The sequence below is a fragment of the Thermobia domestica genome, chromosome 8 (genome assembly GCF_964235325.1).
Source record: "Thermobia domestica chromosome 8, izTheDome1.hap1.1, whole genome shotgun sequence".
In the NCBI taxonomy this organism is placed as follows: domain Eukaryota; kingdom Metazoa; phylum Arthropoda; class Insecta; order Zygentoma; family Lepismatidae; genus Thermobia; species Thermobia domestica.
The window spans coordinates 87,046,781-87,071,239 of NC_137461.1; the positions used below are offsets into that span (position 1 = coordinate 87,046,781).

The 24,459-nt window shown below is 36.1% G+C and overlaps 1 protein-coding gene across 1 annotated transcript in view; it reads left to right on the top strand.

The window, feature by feature from the left end:
- Positions 1-24,459, top strand: part of LOC145693023 (peroxisomal sarcosine oxidase-like) — a 47,570-nt gene that overhangs the window by 15,041 nt on the left and 8,070 nt on the right. The window contains exons 3-4 of the mRNA XM_081768687.1: positions 14,881-15,100; positions 17,664-17,978. Of these exons, the coding sequence (XP_081624813.1) occupies positions 14,881-15,100; positions 17,664-17,978 (535 nt within the window). The remainder of the gene's footprint in view (positions 1-14,880; positions 15,101-17,663; positions 17,979-24,459) is intronic.

Consider the following 24,459-nt stretch of genomic DNA (forward strand, 5'->3'; position numbering starts at 1 on the left):
TAACTGACATTCGTCTTCATAAAAACATGTTTCGTGTATCGTTTAATTCTACTAAAAGTCAAATACTTTCCTGTCAAAAGGACCAGCTGTGTTTGGTGTGTAGTCTAAATATTAGTAATAATAATAATTTACAGGCTATTTATAGTACAGAAGAGTAAATCCAGCTCGTCTTTATATTTATTATTATTAACAAGGGACCATTCCGATTTGGTGAATTCAATTGCTGAAAATGATTCCTAGCACTGGATTTAGCACCAGAACTAACGGAAAAAAAGAGCGTGTTTAGTGGCAGACCATGTGCAAGGTGGAGATAAATGAGGGTAATGTGCAAAGATAGAACTTACAAGGGAGAGTCACGAAGTTGCTCCGCTGAGATCCGAACGAGACAATTGTGTTTGCATTTGATATATATTAACTAGACGAATACCAAAGTTATATGTGCCACCGAGCGGGATTTCGTGAGTTACAACATATTTAGTAATATAAAAACTACAAAAAATTACCTGGCACAATAGTTTGAATTTGGTCATTTATTCGGAAACGGCTGGATAAATAGAAAGCTCGGCGAACACATTACATCATTTTCAAGGACACCGTTTTTGAGATTAAAAAAAAAAGTTTGCCCCAAGGTCTACTGCAGGGTCCCAAACGAGCTCCAACTCAAAATTTTCAAATGGCAAGGGGGTTAAGTAGCACATCATTTGAAAGCTGTTATAAAATGAAAGACAATGGAACAAATCTCAACTCTCTACGACAACCTGTGCAAAATGGTGGCGGCTCAAAATATAAACAGAAACTTAATTGAAAAGTCCATGGTCACCCCTATAAATCGGAAACGATGAGACAAATGTGAAAAGAGGAAAGGAAGTGAGATATTATTTTCAAAGGACAACGTTGAAACGTCTTGTCCCAGGGCCCCCACAAGTGTTGTCCAACTAAAAAGTTTCAAATGGCAAGAGGGGTTAAGTAGTACATCTTTTGAAAGCTGTTGTTAAATGAAAGAAGACGGAGCAAGACGTGTCTCGACTTTCCACGACAATCCTGTGCAAAATGGCGGCGGGTCAAAATGTAAACTAAAGCTTAATTGAAAATCTATGGCCACCTTGAATCCAAGATGGCCGCTTAAAACATGTATCAAAAGGATAGGCATACTAAACTCTTGAAGCTAAGAAAACCAAATTTGGCATGAATTTCACCAAAATGAAATTCAGTGGGTGACGAAAAGATGCGAAATGTTAAAAAAAAAAAAACGCGACATCTTGAGTTCAAAATGCCGCAGTATGTATCGAACGCATGTCCAGCTCAAACACTGGTGTTGCAAAAGCAAAATGTGGTATTTAGGTTTATGGTTAGTAGCAGATATCCACAAAATATCAAAGAGTGTCATCTGTAATCCAATATTACTGCCAACGTGAAAAGTGAGTATGGTATTTCTTGGAATATTGTGACAAACCAACGAAGTTTGCGCAGCTTGATGCACTGAAATGATTTACACGTGGTTTGGTACTGCTCGCTAATCTTGTAAATGAATGTTTTGTGTATATTTGATATTGCTTAAAATATTGCGATCAAACCAACGAATGGCATACAAATCTAACCATCACGAATACATTACAATAGAGTCCCCAACCTGACTGGTGAAGCAAGGCCTTTATGTATGAACTATATATGACAAACTTTAAAAAATACCGAAAGTATTCAACTTTAATTTCGCAGTAGGAAGTCAGAGTTGTGTTCATCGCATACTCGTATATAATATCGAGAGAACCGTGACGAACGTGCATTAGGAACAAAACGGAATGAAACGGAACAAAACGGAATTAATGAATGAATGTCATAATGTGTTGTTACGGAATGAAATAATAGTTGAAGCAAATAGAAATTCAATTGTTCTTTAATCTTCCTATTGTTTCTAAATGCATAATAGAGAAAAGTAGAGATTTAGATTTGTATTGGTATGAATGACATAGTTTTTAAGCAGCCATTTTGGATTCAAGGTGGCCATAAATTTTCAATTAAGCTTTTGTTTACATTTTGACCCGCCGCCATTTTGCATAGGGTTGTCGTAAAAAGTCGAGACTTGCTCCATCTTCTTTCATTCAACAACAGCTTTCAAACGATGTACTACTTAATCCCTCTTGCCATTTGATACATTTTGTTGGATCCCACTTGGGACACTGTGGGGGCCCTGGGACAAGACGTTTTAATTTAAATCGTTGTACTTTGAAAATAATGCCACAGTTTCTTTTCTGTTTTCACATTTGTCTCATCGTTTCCGATTTATAGGGGTGACCATGGACTTTTCAATTAAGTTTTTGTTTACATTTCGAGACACCGCGTTTTTGCACAGGGTTGTAGAAAGTCGAGACTTGTTCCATTTTCTTTCATTTTATAACAGCTTTCAAATGATGTGCTACTTAACCCCCCCTTACCATTTGAAAATTTTGAGTTGGAACCCGTTTGGGACCCTGCGGTGGACTTTGGGGCAAACCTTTATATCCCAAAATTGTGTCCTTGAAAATGGTGTAATACGCGTTTGCCGAGCTTTCCATTTACCCAACCGTTTCCGAACAAATGACCGATTCAAACTATTATCCCAACTTTGTAGCTTTTACATTACAAAATATGTTGTAACTCACGACATTCCGCCTGGTGGCATGTATAACTTTGGTATTAGTCTAGTTATAATATGTCAAATGCAAACACAATTGTCTCGTTCGGATCTCAGCGGGGCAACTTCGTGACCCTTCCTTGTTAGAAAATGTCTAGAAATGCCATCTTAATTTTGAAACGAATAGAGGGATTGAGAAAGCTTGTTCAGATCAGGTAGCTGAATACTACTAGCTTGACCTATTCAGGTGTCATCCGACGTAAGACAAGCGCTATTCCTTGTGGTGTGTATCATGTTTATGTGTACAGTCAGGTGTTACCTTCATCCTTGATTCGTGATATAAGTGCGATATAATTATCTTAAAGATTATTCCGTGCTATGTTACCTCCAGAACTATCTCACAAGACTATTTTGTACTTAATACATTGTCTCCGAACTCTCTCATTGATTTGTTGAGCTGAACAGCGAGACGATTTGTCACTCATTGCGAGAACTCGAACTCTGACGAACATCTGCTCGCGGAGAAGGTGAAAATGAAAAGAGATAGTGGGCAGTATGAAACATCCAAACCCGGCCCTGGGCAGATGATTCACACTCTAGTCCCTAGGTCCTGCATGCAGCTTAGTCTACTAAGGATCATGCAGTGGTCAGAGTGTGTTAGCGAGAAGCTAACTACCAGGGTTATGGAAGAAAAAGATGAAGAAACGGCGACTAATAGCATTAGTACTGGAGTAAAGTTAGAAAGGTTTAGATGGTAAAACTCAACAAGCTAAGAAAACAACCCCACATCTAGATTCTAACATCTGGAAAATCTGCGATTACTCAGCTAGACGAACGATGAAGGACAGTCATAAGGTGGGTTCACGAGGAAAAACTGAGTGTTGGGTTACTGAACTCTGAAGCGGATGAGAGTCAGAATTCAGTTGCCATGGGTTTATTCTTATGTTACGGGTGGTAAGGTAAATCATGCAATTAGTAGAACCTACTTTGCCATGCCTTAAACCTAGCGATGATTATTATTTTTTAATGTTCACCTGAGCGCGTCTTTGCTCCTTCAAGCGCGCGTTCGCGCTTGCTTTTATACAATAACTAATGATTATGAGTATGAGCATGAGATTATAATTGTGAGAGGTGTTAGTGTTGGTGTCTACTAAAAATTATTTGCATTTTATAATTATATATATAAATCACCGTTAGTTTTAGATTTTGCTTCTTGCGTAGCAATTTCCAAATCCAATTTTAATGTTCATCACAATTTATAATTTTTGTAGGGTAGTTACGGGACATTTCGACATTCGGGAGATTCCGGCATTTGTAAGAAGTTGGCAACCCTGGTACAATGTGACTGTAGTGGAAACGCTACAAAGTAGATGTTTGTCTTCCGGCTACATTGGTGAGCTACTGTATAAAGAGGGAAGAAATTATTGTCGAATTATGAGGAGTTAGGAATCTATAACTAATGTAAGTTGCAGATTTTGTGCGTAAAGACGTGTGTGTTATAAGATTAATAAAGCCGAAATTAAGGGATAGCTGGCAGGTATGTTTCCCGAAGAATGAAACGGGTTGTGAGTGAAACACAGCACGCCTCGTGAATGCAGTAATGGCACGAGAATGGACAATCCACTCCAGAGTGATAGCTGCTGCCATCTGTTGTATGTGAAGACAATTGGGGGATGTTTCGACAGAAGTTCCTGGTAAAAGCATCCTGAAAGACAACGTTGGAGCGCTACTGCGTTTTGCGTGGATGAAGTCAGTAAATGTTGATACGTTTGCAAGTGGTTTCAAAAAGTGTAGCTTTTACCCCTATAACCCTGGTATCTTAGCTGAGGAAGTGTTCGCATATGACCTGGAAGAGTAACACATTCCGAGTATTCAAACACAGCAAATGCACTACAAGCTTAACCAGCAACCACGTCATCTACGTCGTCTTTCCCATCCTTTTAAGAGCTGTCTCCTGTACCACAGGTAACTCCATCGGTTTGTCGGCTACATAAGAAACAAGAATCCTACATTGAAACATACAGAGAATACATAATGTCACTAAGATTATCAAAGGTAGAAATTGTTCGAGAGAAGCTGAGCAATCGTCGTGTCAGCAACACAAACTCTGAAGCTTCTACCACCAGTGCAGTAACGGATACCAGCAATTATTGTGGCACATGCAATGGGTTTTTCTTTCACGACATGGATGGCCAGTCGTGGGTACAATGTATGGGGAAGTGTAAGAAGTGGTTCCATGAGCAATGTGTAGAAAATGAGTCTGACATACATTTCACGTATGGCTCTTGTGATTAAGAGCGTATTCCGCAGAGTGTGACAGTTTTCTCTTAAATATCTATGAAGCATTTCCCACTGTCGAAATCTCCCATCGTTAGTGTTCAATTCTCCCCCCACATTTTTCCAACTGGTTTCAATTGCAGTAATATGTGTTTCTGTACACAAGTTGTGTGCTCATGAATATTACAGATCGCGGAAGGATTCATGTATACATTTTGCCCTTTTTTCCCGTTAAATTGCACTTTTCAGTTCATATTATTACCAGTTTTTCCTTAGCGTGTCGAAATGTCCCGTAACTACTATATGCCATTTTCGAAAGCGAAGGAAATTATTATTTATGTATTTTACTGTTTTATGTGGACATGGAATAACAAATGTGAACAAATTTAAAGATTGACTAAGATTTAGAATCTGCTAATTTACAATGTGTTCATATTGAGATTTTTTAAAATCCGTAATATCGTCATGAAACGGAGAGTTGACATTACATGACCCACAGAATGAAACTCAGTTTTTTTATGGTGAAAAGACAATAACTTAATCTGCACAAGTGTTAAGTTCTTACTTCATATCGTCCCTTTGTTTGCAAAGTGTCGTATATCAGTATTTTTTTAGGAGAGCGATTTGAAATTTTGCACGTATTTCACTTTCCTGTTACGCTCGTGTTTACCAACAAATATTTACGAATTTTGGACACAATGAAGCCAAAAGTACATTCGTTAATACCACATGCTCAAATTATATAATATTGTGACATTAACCCATAAAAAGTATGTTATTTGAGATATGTCACTTTGCAAATAAAAAAAATGTTTGTTTTAAAAATGAGTTACGTCACTAGGCATAGTTCTTGGAATATAAGAATAATGCGAAATTGAAGTTGAAAAACTGTAACTTTGTCCATTTAAGTACATCTAAATTGCTGTATTCGTCTTTGATAGACTAAGTTATAAAAAAAATAGTAAACAAACGATAGAACCAAAAGTCTTATTTCTTTCATTAATTAATTAAACATGTTTATGAAATTAAAAGTAAAAGAATAAACTAATATCGCTTATGACCTTTCACTAAAAAAGGAAACAATGTGGTATGAAATTAATACTACGAAGTAACACTATTAAGTGAATATGAAGTTGTATGAAAGAAAGATAAAATTCAAGACACCTTCTAAGGTAAATAATGAAATTAAAAGTAGGTTATCCTAACTAAACTAGAGTACAATAGTATTCGTTTAAGTAAACATGAGTATAACTTAAATGAGTATAGTTAATAACATATCCATACAATAATGAAAATTACTGAACCATGTCCATAAAATAATTGGCAAAAAACAGTCCTGAAGTTAACAAAACTACAAAAAGAAAGGAACTCGTTTGAAACCGTCCTAATGGTCGAGGTTCAAGTAAAATTGCTGGTACCCAGACATTTCTATAATAAGGGTAGATCCGTTGCACAGAGATGTTCAGTCTGCATATTTGTCTTGGACGACTTTCAGCTTTCGTAGGTTAAGCTTTCCGACTTTAAAATATTTTACGTTCTTCTTGAAGTGCTTAAGTTGAAGTTCCTTGTAGTGTAATTGTAGGCGGCTGGTCTTGTAGAAAATAGTTGTCGACAGAGACGTAACTAAGGAAGGTGGCAAACGGGGCTTGTGCCATGGGCGGCGGGTTGGGAGAGCACAAAACTGGGCAAATATATATTTTTACTATAAGGCAAGGGAAGAAGTTTTAGCAAACTAAAGATCATAAAAATATACTTCAGAAACTTAATTGAACAACAACGACCCGCCAACCTTAGGATCATATGCATGGAGCATAAGTTAGCTTCAAAGCTATCTTTCGAGGGCATTATAGAAACCTTTGCAGCCAAAAGAACCCGTAAAGTTAAATTTTTGTTCCGCTTTTTGTGTTTGCATTCAACTTTCATCGATTTAAGAGATTTTCAAAATGTCCTAATACAATACTTGAGACAACAGCTTGACTATTTGTCATAATTAAATATTCTATTCTAAAGCAACAGACTGTTAATTCATTCTCCACATATGCACATCCCGGTTTGATTCCAAAACGATTGTGGATTCCAGTTATTATGATAAGAATATAAGAATATGTCAAGCATTCTACTCTAAGATTATTTGCAATCAAACATTAATTAGTGTGGTGTTTTACTGCAATTAGTACTGCAATTTAAAATCAAGTTTTACCACTTCAAGAAAAACTTGAATAGGAGAATTAGTGTTGTTGGGGAGCGTTTTGGTTTGGTTGGTCAGAAAGGGGGGGGATAAGACGAGTTCTTGCCCCGGCCAATAACCAGCCTAGTTGCGTCGCTGGTTGTCAGTGATATCTTCAAATCTCTTCTTTTGCATTACTTACCTCTGCTTCTCGAATTTGTATAATTGTAAGTTTTTTGGAGAGCTGCTTTAAGTTGAGGAAATCACTATGCTATAGTTCCACTACCCCAAAAGGCTGCTTTCTACGAGCCAGCTTAATCACAGGGACCAGTTGTAAATGCACATAAATATTTCCTGCTTGCTTAAACAACATAATAAAATAAATCACGCATTAAGGTGAACACACACACACACACACAAACAGAAAGTCGTTTGAGATACGACTCTACGTGGACAATAGAAGCTTACCTTAATTTTTCTTGCAAACTGTCGCATCTTGAGTTACGGCAGTTCGAGAGAAATTTAATTTTCTACAATTGAGATGCGACGAACATTAAACTGCTTATTCCACAGTCATGTTTAGGAATTTAGATACGGCTATTGAAGAGAATTATAGAGCTCCTAAAGTTGAATTCGGGACTGGTCTTAACTCAAAAATCGATGTTTTTTATTTTTATTTTGTTATTATTATTATTATTATTATTATTATTATTATTATTATTATTATTATTATTATTATTATTATTATTATTATTATTATTATTATTATTATTATTATTATTATTATTTGGTACGACACTTTGCAAACAAAGGGACGATATTGCACCTAAATGTTACCCGGGTCTAGTTCATTCTTAGATTTATTAAAAGTTGTAAACCGAATACAACTTTTCTTTCGTTATTTCAATGACAAAAGTGGTTGAAGTATCAAAACATTTCTGGGTCGACACTATGAAATACGTACTTATGTTGATGTGACTCGTACGAATTACCAGACTTTTAAACAACAGAAAACAGAAAAGAATTATTCTGCTAAAGTAATCTGTTTTCGCTAAATATCTATAAAAGTAAGCTGAGATCTTGGATTTCGAAAGACCGTTGAGGAGCTTTATTTTCACTACGTTGTAAAATGTCGAAATGCACACTGTTTCTTTGTCGTCGATTCTACAGCCGGTCTCAAGTAATACAGTCTTTAATCCATAGTGCATTTGTATGTGTTAGTGGGAACCAAAGAGGGACCTAAAGTAAAATCTCGTATTTTCGAGAGAGAAAAACCATAACGATATGTGGTATCAAAAAACAACTCTTTTCTCATGGAAGAAAGGCTGTCTTTGTCGTAAAAGTACTTCAATTCGTTAGTAAATTATGATTCACTTTCATCATATTCTGTTCCTATTTTGTTCAGTACCATCTCTGCCAACATATCTTTATTTCGTTCTGAACTTCAGGTAGCTTATATTGAGCGTATATTGAGGAATATGTGTAACTATGGATTTCAGTTTCGATTTTTTCCCCTATTGTGTACTTGAACAGTGTTGTAAAGAGTACAGTAGAACTTAAATGATTTCATTCTTGCAAATCTTTGAGACTACAACCTCAATCCCCACGATATAAATGGTACATTTACTGCGAAAAACTGCACTCCCTCAGCTACATAGTTAACATAGTACCTGTTCCTTGCTATTTGTTCCGCATCTATATTAACATCTTCTCGCCAGTCTTAATTTAAGTCCTTCCTAAATGAATTCCTTTTGTGTGGCTTTCAGAGGAAGTATACTTATCAATTCTTTCCCCTGCTCCAATGCTGACTTCCAATTCCAAAATCCTGTCACAGTATATGTTCGGTCCCGTAGACTGCTCCTTGAAAACTTACTACAAGGATACCAGAATGCTTGGTCCCGTAAGCCAGAATATTTTAACCAAGGTCTTGTGTGATGCCACGTACTTTGGAAGCTTCATCGAACTTTATTTTGAGAATCATCGAACGTAGATTGGGCTGAGGAGGCCTTTCATCCCCACGATCCATTGCTTGTGCAATGCAATTCGAAGCTGTAATTTTGTACTTGACAACTTACCCTGAATATTATCAACTAAATAATCAAAGTCAGATATTTCACTGTGACTGTTCATGTTGGTCTTTTGTTGATCATTGGGTTGAGTATTTGGTTTTCTCGGCCAGCAAGTAAACTTTCAATATTATCTGGAAAATATGTCTACATTAAACTCCATCATTTAAAACCCACAATAGTTTCTTTACTCGTTATGGCACTCAGTTTTTTTTTTTTTTTTTTAAGTGGAGTTTCAATCCCATCTGGGAATGAGCGGATCGCAGAAGGTAACGCTTTCTCTGGGACCATGAGCATCAATTTACTTGTAGGTCTATTTAGAGATGGGTATCAATATTTTATTTATTTATTGCATTTTCATTTATACACACATAAGTAGGTTTTAGCATGAAATATAAATGCTGAAGTGAAGTGAGGCAACAGAACACAAGGACATAGGGTGTTAGTTGCGACGAGAATGTTAATCTTCTGCTCTCTCTGGGACTATTCAAAGCGGATTTAGATACTTAACGACAAAAGGTACATTGACAATAGCGTAGCTAGAATTTTTTCCAGGGGGGCGCAATGAAGGACCCAAGAAAATTTTGAGGGGGCCATCTCCAATGAATGAAAAATTTTATTCACATAAACACACACACACGCACACACACATACGTATATATATATATATGTGTGTGTGTTTCCAAGGTGAATGATTTAATCTTTGTTGTTCATGATTTTACTCTTTTACAATGAAAATGTAAGAATTTACTACCTCAAACAACTAGGATACATTAATATAATTGGTTTCTAATATAAGTAAGTAATTATTTAATCGTTGCGTTTAAAATATATGTGGCTGGTTAATTTAAGTGGAAGCAGAGAAATACACTTTTACAGGTAAATAAAATAACTTATAGCATCATGCCTCTACTTAAAAGAGTATCTTTCTATTCTTGTGGGCAGCAGCAAACTTATCAGCAACCTCAAGATCTAACGATTTAGCACTTTTCTTCTCAATATAAAGTAATCCTAATTTTTCCAACCTATCATCAGCCATTGAATTGCGTATATGTATTTAATCTTTTCAAACATGAGAGTGGCCTTTCACATGTAGCATTAGAAACTGATATAGTCACAGAGATGATATCTAGCTTATAGGTTTCTACGAATGCGTTTTTGTAGACGAAAAGAACAACGAAATTTACCAAGGAATCAACTTTGGTTTTCTCTCATCTTCATACAATTTATTTGTGTTTGGGGGGATTTTGAGCTCACATTTGAATATTTCCAGATCACTTCCATAATACTGGGCCATAGGCTCCACAATGTTGTAATTTAGAAAGTTTTTACGTTTTGGATATAGCGTAGTGATTGATCTAATGATGTTGCAACATGATCCAAAGTGTTTTTCGTCAGTGATTGTCTTATCAATAGTAGGTAGAAAAATGTCTCTTAGCATATTATCTTTAGAAAATTCGTTTTCTGCCTTCAATGAAGGAAGAGATTCATCCAAAATGAATTTGTGATATTTCGATGGCGAATGTCTAGTTCGTTTCCACGAGGAACCCCTATATTCTATCTTGTTTCCGGTTTTGGAATTTCAAAACCATTTTCTTTGTATATCTCCAAACATCTTGATAAATTTGTTCAAATGTTTTTCGTTGAGAGTCATATTCTCCAGACCTCATCTTTGAAAGCGTTTGAACTAGTGAATTTACAAGAATCAAACCTTCCGACATGTCTGCATGTACTTGAGATAGGGCGAAGCTCAAAATTATAGTATACACTGGTCATCTCAAATTTTAGCAGCCCGAAAACATTCCCTCTCTTACAGATCACACTAAATTGCCGGATGGAATGATGGAAGTAAATAAATATCACAAGTTCATTCTCATTTTTACAATTGGTTGGCAACACTGACAAACTGGAGTACTTGGGAGAGGAATACGTCCACAGTATATTTTCTCCAATGACTAACGATGTTTATGCCACGTTTCATGGATATACATCCAGCGGTACAGAAACCATCTTCCACATTGTATTTACAGTTCGTTAGCAACACTGACCAAATGGGTGCGTCAATGTGCAAAATATTATCAAACCCTTACCCAAGTCACGTTTTAGCAATGAGTCAAAAAGAACATGATGGGCTCAGGCACTTTTGCGTGATACATCTAAACATTCATTTTTATTCTGTCGAATATGCCTTATATAGGGTCACAAAACCAACAAAATGGATCATTATAGGGTCAAGTTGCGGGTTTGCCCGTGATTTAAAAACGGTTTCGTACTTTTCATGGCAAAAGCTTTCAGATGATATATAGGTTTCCTTCAGGTACCTGGTCCCGGTGGTGAATCATCCTTAGTGAGTAATGAATTTGCCTTTACTTCATTAAAATGATGAAGTGAACACTCTTCGAAGCAAAATCAGGAAACTTGTTTTTCTTTCCCTAATATCAAACAGTGTTAAAACAGACGTTTCAATCGGGACTCCTTACAGCAAAAGAAGTAGACATGGCCTTTTTCTTTCTTTCGTTTGTTTACCTTCACTAGTTTTTAGAATTTAACGTGAATTCAAATACTTCACACCCACACCGAATGGCCAAAGCTCAGCAGCAGAACATCGACTTAAGATTCGGAAAATGGTGTGGATCGATCTCTCGTGGATAAATATTTCGACTGAGGAGTTTACCAAGGGTTTCCTCGGTGTCACTAGGGAATTTTTTATAGCCCTATTGACTCATTTCCCTCATTTCTATACTCTGAGTCTCGAATGTTTCAATGCCTTAAAAGAAATTCAAATATTGTTGAAATACCTTAACGCTACTATCCTGTAGTCGATGCTAAATTAATATTGTTAATTTTGATATTAGATTTGAAGGAGGGACATTAATTAGTATATCCTGTTGAAAATTTATGTCACCACTGATTTACTATTCTGCATAATTCCTACAATATAATTTTCTCAGAAATACTTAGTGCTTAATTTTCTCAGAAATGCATATTTTGACAAAGGACAAATATAAATCTATATTACAAATGGGTATTCTTTGACTGAATACTGAATGGAATATCTGTGGACCAGTCCCACAAACTCCTGATATATCTCTGATTACTAAACATCAGATAACTTGATGATACAACCTGGTCACGGGAGTAATTACTACTTTTACACAAAATAGCATTACTGCCGCGACCAAGTTGTATTATCTCGGTATCTTACCTGATAGTTAGTAATCAGGAGATTGTAGCACTGGCTCTGTGATAAACTTCGGAATTTCTCTAGTAGTGGCAGTTTTGGGATTAAGCTAGTTAAAACCGTTTAAAAGAAAATAATTCTGAACGATTTATTTATAAAGGATCATTGATTTTTGATAGCCTCAGTTCCCTACGCTTTAGTTAGTAGTATAGGTCCACCAAGCCCTGACTTTTTTCCTTAGAAATCGCTAATATCGCTTGTTAACATCGCAGCAGAAGATTTCTACAGAGTTGCCAATGGTCAAGAGCGTTAGAATACTAGATGTACTAGAGACAAGACCAGAAGATAGTCAAGAAGGAGAACCAGTATAAGTAGCAAATAGTAGGTGTTGGTAGTATTTAGAATCTTGATTTTCTCGAACGATTGGGATACGAATAACAGAGAGAATGACAGAAATAATAAAAACTTCTGCTCTCATCTTTTACTGTACATTAAACAAGACGGCTCGATATTATTTGTTAATAATAATACCAAATTATTTAATGGATGTTATGCATTTGTTTTATGTTGGCATAATGCATGGGAATTAACTACTTACTGTACGAAGACTTCTTTCGTCCAACACAAGTGTAATGTTCTACCGCAGTGTATGCTATTTATAAGTAAGCATCTCTTATTTTAGTATGACTTTCAACATCGAAGCGAATGATAATGTCGATTGATTTTTTTCCTGGTTTTTTTTGTCGAAAACAAAGAAGATAAACAGATAAAGGACAGAGATTAAAAGGAACGTTCAGATGGTGAGGTCAATGCTTACACATTATAGATTTCGATGAAACAAAAACGAGACTGTAGTTTTTTACTCGGAATGCAGACTATTGCAATAAACGATATTCTGCAGTTGGTGACTGTTATTGAGAGACGTTTCGGTAGTAGTTTCACTTGTGGCCACTATCAACTCACCGTATGTCGACCTAGCAGTATCACTCTGTGTGGGTGCCAAGAATTTCAACAAAGGGGCCTGGCCCCCCAGGCCCTTCCTTGGCTCCGCCACTGTGCATTGATGAAGTTACATGAAATGGATGAAGGGATGGCGACAATAAATGCGACGACGGGGTTATAGAGAACAGTGGTCTGATCACGTTCGTGGATAGCAAGATGATCTGTTGATGAATAAACATAACGTTGTAAAGCTAGTGTCTGGTCTAAGAGTTCACGAAGAATCATATGAGCATCGATATGCGGTGTTGAATGTAGCGAGAGTGGAGGCTGTACAGACGACGTAAGAGTCTGTTGTGCAACGGTAGATCTCGGGAGTCGGAGTGTGTGGCTACAATGAACAAGCAAGATGTAAGACATAACGTTCCAGAACTTATAGCTTGTCATAAAACTTTTATGGAGCTGACACTCACACATTAGATAAGTAATATCTACACCGATATAAAATAATATACCTTAAGAAGTTGAAAGAATTATTCTTCAAATAACGTTAGTTTATTTCAAATTAGGAAATTTCCACACTGACTCACTAGCCTATTGTGAATAATATTTATTGATTCTAACATATGAATTTTAAAAGTTTTATAACACTTGTACATCTGAATCTTAAGTTTAAATTGTTTGCGCCATCTAAGATTCTCTAATAAAAAACTATTTAAGGATCTATTTATAATATAATGTTAATCATATTACCTATATGCAGGAACAAATGTCGAATATTAATTTTAAAATGAAAGAAGAAAAGACCCTAGTCAGAGCGTGAATCCAAGTTTTTTTTTTTAGGAGTGGTTGTGAAAGTCCGTATTTTGTTTATTAATATGATCGCTCTTACCACAAATATGTTTTGCATGTTCAGGGTAACCTACTGAGATTCAATAGGAAACATGAACAAGGTGAAAATGTATAATGAGTCAATTTAGAATATATACTTTAATGATGTAATACATGTAGAACTTATTCTACAAGCTTAGTCAAACTACACCTAGTGTAAATATCAGTGAATAATGTTGAGATTAGGTTAAAAGTCCTTATTTAGGTTTTGGTATTTTGAAGCCCCTCACTTCCCTCGTTACCGCAACCTTTGCTGTATTTGAGGCCCGAAATGAAAACTACCACCAATCAATGAACGATATTTCTAAACTAATAAATTTTACAAGCAATTTGTATTAATCTTTCACTTGGAAACCACTATATTTTGGGAAAGGCCTGGCGCCCTGTGCCTCCCATAGCTATGAGCTTGCCCCAGACATGTTATATTGTAATATACTATAAGTAACATAAAACTATTATTTTTGTATACAAAAGAAAAATAGCTGCCTGTCAAGAAATGTGTTTGTCCCTCCGCTTTCCCCCGAAAGAAATTAACGTTGGTGTTGTCACTGCCAAAAAATATCGTCTTCTGGATTTACTATTGAACTTAACCTTCTGACTTAATTATTTTTCATTGTTTCATTACATATTTACGCTTAATTGATGTTACCTAAAAGGTATCCTTAATTCAATTTACTGATAGACGCTTACATTTAAACACATTACATGGATAGCTTTTCGATCTCTGGTTTCTTCCTTTTCCTTTCAGTCCAACTGGTTTACTATGTGTTGCTGGACCTCAGGGCTACAAGGCGTTTGACAATGTTATTAATTCTTTCCAAAAAATATCTAATGCCAAGTATAAAGTTCTGAACAGAAAGGAACTACAAGAAAAATTTCCTCAAGTGCGATATGGTGAGGAATATCGCGCATGCATAGATTATGAAGGTGGAATATTAAGAGCTGATATATGCCTTCAAACAGTACGAGTAAGTTATTCTTGTCTTTATCGACATTAAATGTTCGGTTGTTTGTAGATTATGATCATTTTCGTACCTTAAGGAAAAAGTATTTGAGTTCTTAGGATAGAGTTGAGTTGATTTTGAATTTAGCATCCCTTTCAGCAAGCATATACATTGTTTATGGTTTGCCTGTGTGTAACGGTGTAGTACACTAAAATCTTCAGTGTAAAGGGAGCCAAATATTGTTTGTAAAGTAATAGGAGAAAGTAGCAAATACTTACAAGATACATTCGTGAAGTGTCCCCTCAGGATTTGTGTAAAATTGATTCAAATGCAAAGTTCTCCGCGGCCCAATGTGTGTTGTTCTAATTTTACCGGCCCATACCCGTAATTTCCATATTTATGAGCCTTCATATATTAATTATAAATAATTCATTATAAACTACTATAACGCTTGAACACAAAATTACTTTTAGTTTCTTTAAATGTAACTAACGACATGAATGTGGGGACATGCAAAACAAATTGGATCAAGTACTACTCTGACACATGTTACACACCCCATCCGCCATATTGAATTCACCTTTCGGTTTTCAAATGGGAAGAGGTTCAAGTGATACATCAAATACATGTACAATTTTCTTGGAAATTCACTGGTGTAGTGAGTTTTAGCGTATCTTGAACCGTTTACAAGGTATTGCATGTTAAATATCAAGCACTTCACGAATATTGAACCAAAAAGAAAGTTGTGCATGGTCTCGTGTGTATTATGCTGATTCTTGCAGCCCATACAGGGGAATTATACATGCTTATGAAACTTCATGAACGAATCCTGTAAGCATAAATATACACGACAGTAAGCACACTGGATGAATGAGTCATTTGTGCAGTTGGGAGATGAGCAACTCGAATTTTTAGTTCGCCAAAGAACATTGTCGAGAGCTTCAAAGAAATCACAAGTAATGGGAAATGCACGTTCTTTCCAGGCATGCCTAATCCATGTTATTGGGTATTGGAGTACTGAACTGATTATGGATAAGTGCGTCAACATTGATAATAGCATTACGGGTCTGCAGGTCTATATCAATATGACCGATCACAACTCGCTTGGCAAACCTTTTCCATTGAAGGAAAAAGTATACATCTAAAGGCTGTACTACCGATGTGTACAACTTGACGGTCTGTATACATTAGATCAATTAACTCCCTCCAGACACTTTGCGAACAGATATTGGAGAGTAACATCAGTTACGTTTACGTTTTTTATGTTGACAAATGAAAACAGTTTCTAACTGGAAAAATTCTGTAGATATAAACAAACACTTTACAACAACATAATTCCTATTACATTTGTGTGAGTGATTGTTATTACTTCCATGTTATACTATAACATGGAAGTATTGTATTACGGTCAAAATGTCTAACGTAAATCCAGATACGACCAGATTTGAGTGAAGACCTGCCATTTCCGTGTCTGTACGTACGTTTGTTCAGAAAGTATTTCGTCAACGATAAATCACGTAAAAGAGTACATATAAACACTGAGCACAACTTTTTATTTGGTTCAATTTTCGCGAAGTACCTGACATTTAGCATGCAATATCTTGCATACATTACAAGAAACGGTAAAACTTGCTACACTAGTGAATTTCCGAGAAAATTGTACATGAATTTGATGTATTTGAGAAACCGAACGTTGAATCCAATATGGTGGACCCAAAGTGGCGGCCGGGTGTGTAACGTGTGAGAGAAGCAGTATTTGATCCAATTTGTTGTGTATATGCCTACATTTATGTCCAGTTTCATCTAAAAGAAACTAAAAGTAATTTTGTATCTGAACGTTATACTAGTTTATAATTGAATTCCGTATCTATGAAGGCTCATAAATATGGAAATTACCGGTATGGGACGCTAAAATGAATACAACACACATTGGGCCTCGGAGAACTTTGCATTTTACTCAATTTTACACGAATCCCGAGGGGACACTTCACAAATGTACCTTGTTAGGAAAGATGATCAGAAATTTTAAAAGTGAACAAGGTTATTAGAATGAAATGAAACAGAAACTCGCCGATTTTCTTCTCGAAATGGTCATGTACAATATTGTTCATAAAGAAGCTGACCATTCATCTTTTAAAATCTCACGATCGTAAATAGAAAATATTGGGTTTAAAAAATCTCAGTTGACCCAAAAGCCCATATTTGTTCGATTTAATCCCATCTATTGATAAAAAACAGATTTTTGAAAGAAATTTGACTTGTCAGTTATAGAATTATTGAGTTATTCCCAAATTGTGCAAACCACTTTTTTTTTTGTTTACTCTATAATAGTGACCCTTCCAGGCCTAATGGCTAACATTGCTGTTTTTGCTCGTTCGAGTTCCATTCTAGGGTAGGTACTATTAGTTATTATTTAAATTAATTTGAGGTTTTAAACTTGCATTCTTTTTAGTTTTGTTGATTCATTATTTAATAGATTCCTTATTAATTCTTGTACGTTTTTCTGTTCACTATGCATATTTCAATCTATTACACGTAAGGTGTTCATAAAAATATTAATTGTATTTATTGTTCTTGATTTCGACAGAAAAGATTTTGTGAAATTGGTGGTGTTATCCGAGACGGTGTTAAAGTTAAAAAAGTGGAACCAGGACAACCAGTCATCGTGCATGGGGAAAACGAATTATTTAGAGCAGAAAACGTAATACTTTGTCCCGGACCGTGGGCAAAGTCTCTCACAGCACAATTAGGTCTTGATCTCCCATTAACACCACTACGAGTAAACGTCTTCTATTGGCCACTCAAGGAGAAGAACGGATTCATTTCAACAGATTTTATGGATTTAGGATCAGTTGGTGGCTTCTGGGGTATACCTGAACTTGAGTATCCAAACTTGATCAAGGTAATAAGTGGTTGTTAATTTTGAAACAAGTGAAATACACATAGTAATACAAAGGAATAGTTCTTTATTTGATTTTTTAATGCGTAAAAGTCGCCTTTAATTGCTATTTAAACAGTATTTATTATGTTACTTATACGTGTATTACATCCAATTAATTGATCAGAACTTTGATTATGCACACTTAAAAACCAGAAGCTTGCACACAATAATATTTCACACGTTTGTGTAACAGGCAATGTCTATCATTACATCAAGCTTGATCCTGATCGGACGATTCCCGTTGGTTTTCTTTTCTTTGTAACCTTCGAAAATATTACTCAAAATTTGACCACTCGTATCCTGCGAATCAAAAGCTTGTACAATCAAAGCCAAAGCGATCTTGACAGGTTTCTGTAGTTGAATACCGGACTCATTGGAGCTCTTGCCTCGTGTGTATTTTATTGGCATGTGAAGTTGGTGGCATCTGTTTTGATTGTTGAGACGCAACTGCCGCAGCCTCTCGGTGAAAGATGAAGTAAACAGTCCATAATATTTACAGGCAGGCAATATTCTGCAGAAGAACGCCATTGGCCACTGAAATTGAAGTGATGAATCCTGATTGGTTCTCGAAGTTACCAATGAAAGTTGTCTGGAGTGGCCCTCATAAGGGTTTAGTCCTGGATGTAGGATTTCAAGTACTGTTAATGCTGATCTGTGTTATTTCGTCTAAAATTTCACAAAGAATGGGTAATTTCGTAAAAATGTCTTCTGCTGATTGGAGACGAGAAAGTCTTCGTCTAATTACGTGAAGAGCTATAAATCACGAAAAATGTTGAGTATTTCTCGCAAACTTGCGTTAGTGTCTTCTGAACTATCTTCTTTAATAAAAGGAATTTTTGGTAATTGGTCTTTTAAACTAATCTTCCTAGCGTAAATATCTTGAGAACTTGATTGTGTGGACACTATTGTAGGTGAACCAGGTTTAGAAATGGAAAGTCTTTAGCTTGAGGCACTTGTGTTGGGAAGTACGTCTTGACAGGATCTTGTGGATTACCAGACATCCTTTATAGTTGGCTGGATGGCCTCGTCCACAAATCGGACATTTCACTTCAGCGTCTTGGAATTTGTATATTGGAGCACACTTGTATATGACATGGCTACTTGCACACTTAACGCATTTGGGACTAGCATAACAGAAAGTTTGTGTGTGTCCTAGTCTTTGGCAGCGATAACACTCCAAAAATGGCTTTGCTTTGTAGGGTTCTATTTTAATGCGATGAAACTCTAGAAATTGTAGGTCATAAATGTTCTTCGCAGCCGAAGTCTTCTTTAGAGTCACTAAGAATAGGGGCATCGGCAGTCCTCCTCTTCCCTTCATTTGTTGTACTGAAATAACAGGGTAATCCGTGTTGATCAGGATATTCCCCAATGAAGCATCAATCGGGAGTTGTCGAATGACACTTTGAGCACTTTCTTTGTCATTTCTAATTCATATTTAAATTTGGATTGTTTGCAGAATTTAATTAATTTTGTATAATCATCTTGAGAGACTTTTAAACTTGATCGTATCCGGGTATACTGCACAGTATGGAATTTCTTTGCAAATTGTGGATGCACCATGGGTTAATTTGTATCCTTTGCTATCTGGATATATATATATATATATATATATATATATATATATATATATATATATATATATATATACTAAGAGATTTTATGTATCTCGGAATAACATTTTGTTCAGGGTTGTCATTACGTGTTTTAGGAATAGTTTCTTTTTCGGTATTGGTGATGATTTCCAACTTCCCACTCTTGATCTTCCTGAGGAACCTCAGTCATAGCGATGGCTGCAAAACTATTTGTCGTAGGTACAGGTGCAGCAAGCTCTGATTTTCGTTTGAATGTATGTTTTGCCAACTTGAGAGGACGTTCGGCTTGAAGTTTCTTATTGGAGTCTGAAGAAGAAAGGATGTCGTCCATAATGTACGTCATATACATTCTATGTTCAAGACAAGAGCACGGAGTTTCTCCATTATGATGATCTCGTTTTTCTTCTTGGCGTTAACGAAGACAAGGCGGAGCCCTTCATTTGTGTACTGTGAAGCTTGCATTTCAAACATTTTGGGAGCGCGAGTAAAACGTGACTTCTCACTGAAATCTCCATGATGAATGTTACCTGTGAAACGGTACCTGACGAGTTTCAATATTGAGTACCGAACTAGTAGTCCTTGCCTCACATGTGTATTAAGAAGCATATGAAATGAGTGCATATAATATAACGAGAAGAGACATAACTGTCGCAGCCCCAGTTTAAAATTAAAAGTTAGTATTCTCCGGATTTAAAAGACAAGAGTAGGTAGAATGAGGCCATTGGTAGCTTTGAACGAGAGTACAGGATCCTAAGTGACCAATCATAGTTCTGGTAATGGCCCTCATAAGGGATTGGTCCAGAATGTAATTGAACTACACTTAAGGCTGTTTCGGTGGTATGTCATCCAAAATCTCACGTAGAATAGATAATTTGGTGATGTCTTCAGCCGTTTTAAGACTAGGAAGTCGGCGTCTAACTGCAGCAAGAAGTTTCGTGAGTTGCAGATCACGAAATAGATGAAGTAATTCCTTCAGAGTTACACTGGTGGCATCTGAGCAAGCTTCGTAAGTTGACGGAGTGGTCGACGTATGGGTAGTAGCACTTGTCTACTGAGCGTATCTTGAATAGTGGATGAAGCTGGTTTTGTGAAAGGCAATTCAGGCGTCAGAGGTGGAAAATCTTGAGAGGGAGGCACTTTTTGTTGAGTTGCTCTACGAGATAGAATTCTTATAATTTACTGGACATCTCTTGTAATTGGCGAGATGGCCTCCTCCACAATTATTACACTTCACTGCATTGTCCGTAGTCTAATGTGTATGCTCATAGGTAGCATGACTGCCTGCACAATTAACACATCTGGGAGTGGAATAGAAAGACGTTTGCATGTGTCCTAAGCGTTGGCATCAATAACATTGAATGAACGGCTGCACCCCCTATGAGTCAACTTTGATACGATAAAATTCCAGATACTGGAGATCATAAATAATCTTAGCTTCTTGTGTCTTTTTGAGAGTCACGAGGAATAAAGGCAACTGGCCTCCTTTCCCTTTCATTTGCTGCACAGATAGAACATTCCACACGCTTATATAGTAGGTCAAGATCTATTACCACGTCAAGTGTGCTCCCGATCGCATGAGTTCGTTTAAATTCATACGATATAGTCTTCTTGCTTTTTAAGGGAAAAATGAAATAAAACACAGAAAAAAATATTAACAATGTGCTGAAAAACATTAAATTATGTAGTCAAATATTATAATGCTTTCTTTCTTTCTTCTATAACTGATTTGTTCAAATTAATACACTATTCAACGTAATAACTGTATGCAAATCACTGTAACTACTTCGAACCAAAGCGTGAACAAATACGCTAACTAATGATCTGTGACGACTAGAACAGCTACAAGAGTGCATTAGTGTTGTCACTACATTTCCCTGTTATCAGGCCTGATAGAATATATAAGGGGTATGTGACATCGTCAGATGATTAGTATGCGCTGTAAAGGACCACGAAGAATTCCGCGTGCTTGTCTGAAACGTTACCATTAATTGACAGGTTTTGAAAGGTGTATCATTGTGGGTTTGCATGTGACCGGCTGGTCGAATTGTACAATATCCAGGCATGTAGAGCATTCGGATATGAGAGCGGGCCAACGTTGGACTGAATGAGCACGCGAGAGAAATCACATGCGTTGGCAAGACTCTGGTCGACCAAGTCTAACCACACCAAGAGACGATCGCAGTGTTGTGCGCCAGGCACATCGTAATCCCTTCACATCTACACCTGATATTCCGGCATAATTAATGGAGTCACTACAACACCCTGTGTCATCCCGCACGATTGGCCGGAGACTAGCAGCAGGCAGACTATGAATCGACGGCTGCATTTGGAATCGTACCGTACCCAGGAAGTATGGACTGCTGATAAGTGTCGTTGCATCATTTTCAGCAATGAATCTTGGTTCGGCACTACCTCGGTTGACCATCGTTTGCAAGTATGGTGACGCCGAGGGAAGAGGGCACATTCTGCCAATGCTTTGGAAAAACGCACGGTATTACTCCTGGGATCAGTGTATAGGTAGCCATCGGGTTTGACTTTAGGTTACTTCTGGTACTGATTCAGGGACTCTGATGGCACAATAGTACGTCATGGACATCCAGCGTCTTCGTTAACTCTCATGAGAGAGTAGCCTAGTTTCATCTTTCAGTATTAAAAATGGTCCACATACAGGACATATATCTACGAATTTCCTACATGATTTTAGGTACTTTCTTGGCCAGTAAGTTTCTCCGATCTATGCTTAGTAAGACACGTGTGAGAACAGCTCATATGTCAAGTTCGTCCCAGTACGAAGATCCAGATATTGAATTCAGTTACAACAGTAGTGTATCAATTTGCCTCAGGAGAGGATACAACAGCTGTATGAGAGCCTTTCCATCATATCCATGCATGCACCAAAGCCCGAGACCTGGTAACATTGTCACTTGGTGAATTCTAATGCACTCTTGACCGTTCTAACCGTACAAAAGTATGTGGACACTTAACCACTCCTTCCACGTGTTTATTTTTTCGTGCTAGTCAATGCATTTTCATTACCAGACAATGCAGAGAGGACTTAAGTTCCCACAAACATATTTCAAGCTAATCACTTGACACTTAACATAATTTACTAAATTAAACAGAATACACAGAAAATGGGGGATTTATTTTCCAATTGTAATTTCAAGACAGTTATTTAGCGCGTAGGGTTTTTTCTCGTTAGGGGAAACTTGTTTTTAATGCATTATTGTAATTATTCTGGATTATTCTTAAATTATGATTGTATTATTTATATTAATGTATTATTCTGTTTACTCAGGGGAAAGTGGCGCTTCTACAGTTTCTATGGGCTGTTTGACCCTGGTCTTAATATATATTTCGAATAAATACATTTATTTCGATTTACCTAACAAATGTAAAAGGAAGTTAAATATTTGACAAATATTTCATCTTTCTTTGTAAAACTGTATAAAAGTAATAATAATAATAATAATAATAATAATAATAATAATAATAATAATAATAATAATAATAATAATAATAATAATAATAATTTAGGAATGTCATTGTGTAAATCATGCCCAAAGCTGAATTACCCGTGATGCGTTTTTTTTTAATTAATGTAAAGCTGTTATAATACTATAATTAAGAATACTTTCAGACCAGAAAGTAATAAATTCTTAATGCACTGTAAGTGCTAACGATTTAAATAGGCGCGAAAATCTATATCTATGAGGAAGAGCGCCGATCCTGAGGGGGGCGGGGGGCCCGGGCCTTTCAAACCTCATGTGAGCCCCCATGTATTTTTATGAAGATATAATTTTATATGTATTTTTATTGTTATAAGCATTTTTTATGAATGGATACCCCCAAAGTTAAAGGAAAATAGGCGCCCTTGTCTATGAAGATTGTTCCACACAACACACTATTAACCTGGATTTCATTTAATGTATCGATATAACCCTCTGACCTTAATGAGTGTTTTGACAAAATACTGTCAACACATAGGCTGTTTATATTCTTATGTTGCACTTTCTTTTATTTTTTCTTTTCCTGGATAACATCTGAATGAATTAACCAATTAAAGTACACAGTAAATTCTGTCCTTTATATTGCGTAATCTTGTCATTCCGAATGTTCTGCCGGGAGGAAGGTAATGACGGGTATGTTTACCTAACTCGTTAGACAGGATCATTAAATTAGCAAAGAGCGACATAGTGGCCAGTTCTTTTTCCATGTTTTCTATAGTAGTGGTCTTTCATTTACATTTAGAGTACAAACGTGTATTCCATTGTCTACATATGAATGTTCTAAACATGTAATCAGACATTAATAGATTAGCTGAGATATTGCTGTTTAAATAAGCCTTATTAATTAAGAATATAGGCCTTATTCACAATATGTATGTTTGTGTAGGTGCACGAGTTGATATATATCTAGTTACGTATTATTGTCTATGGAAGAAAGAGATGTGTTCATGATAAACCATTACATATATATATATATATATATATATATATATATATATATATATATATATATATATATATATATATAGAGAGAGAGAGAGAGAGAGAGAGAGAGAGAGAGAGAGAGAGAGCAGTAGAGAAATTGTACGTTCATACGTTAAGAAAATAAAGAATCCTTCTTATTGTACAGTTTTACTTGTAATCGTGGCAGTATATTTTTGGACTTTTTTTTCTTTTTAAGTATTATTCATTGTTCCATTTTGTTAATGATTCATTTCTATAGATGTATACAAAGTAGAAGCTCATTAGTGCAACATATTCATACTAAATACTAAAAGAAAGAAAGAAATACATTGCCAGATTTTATTAAAACAATTAAATTCTGTAGTAATAATTAAAAAA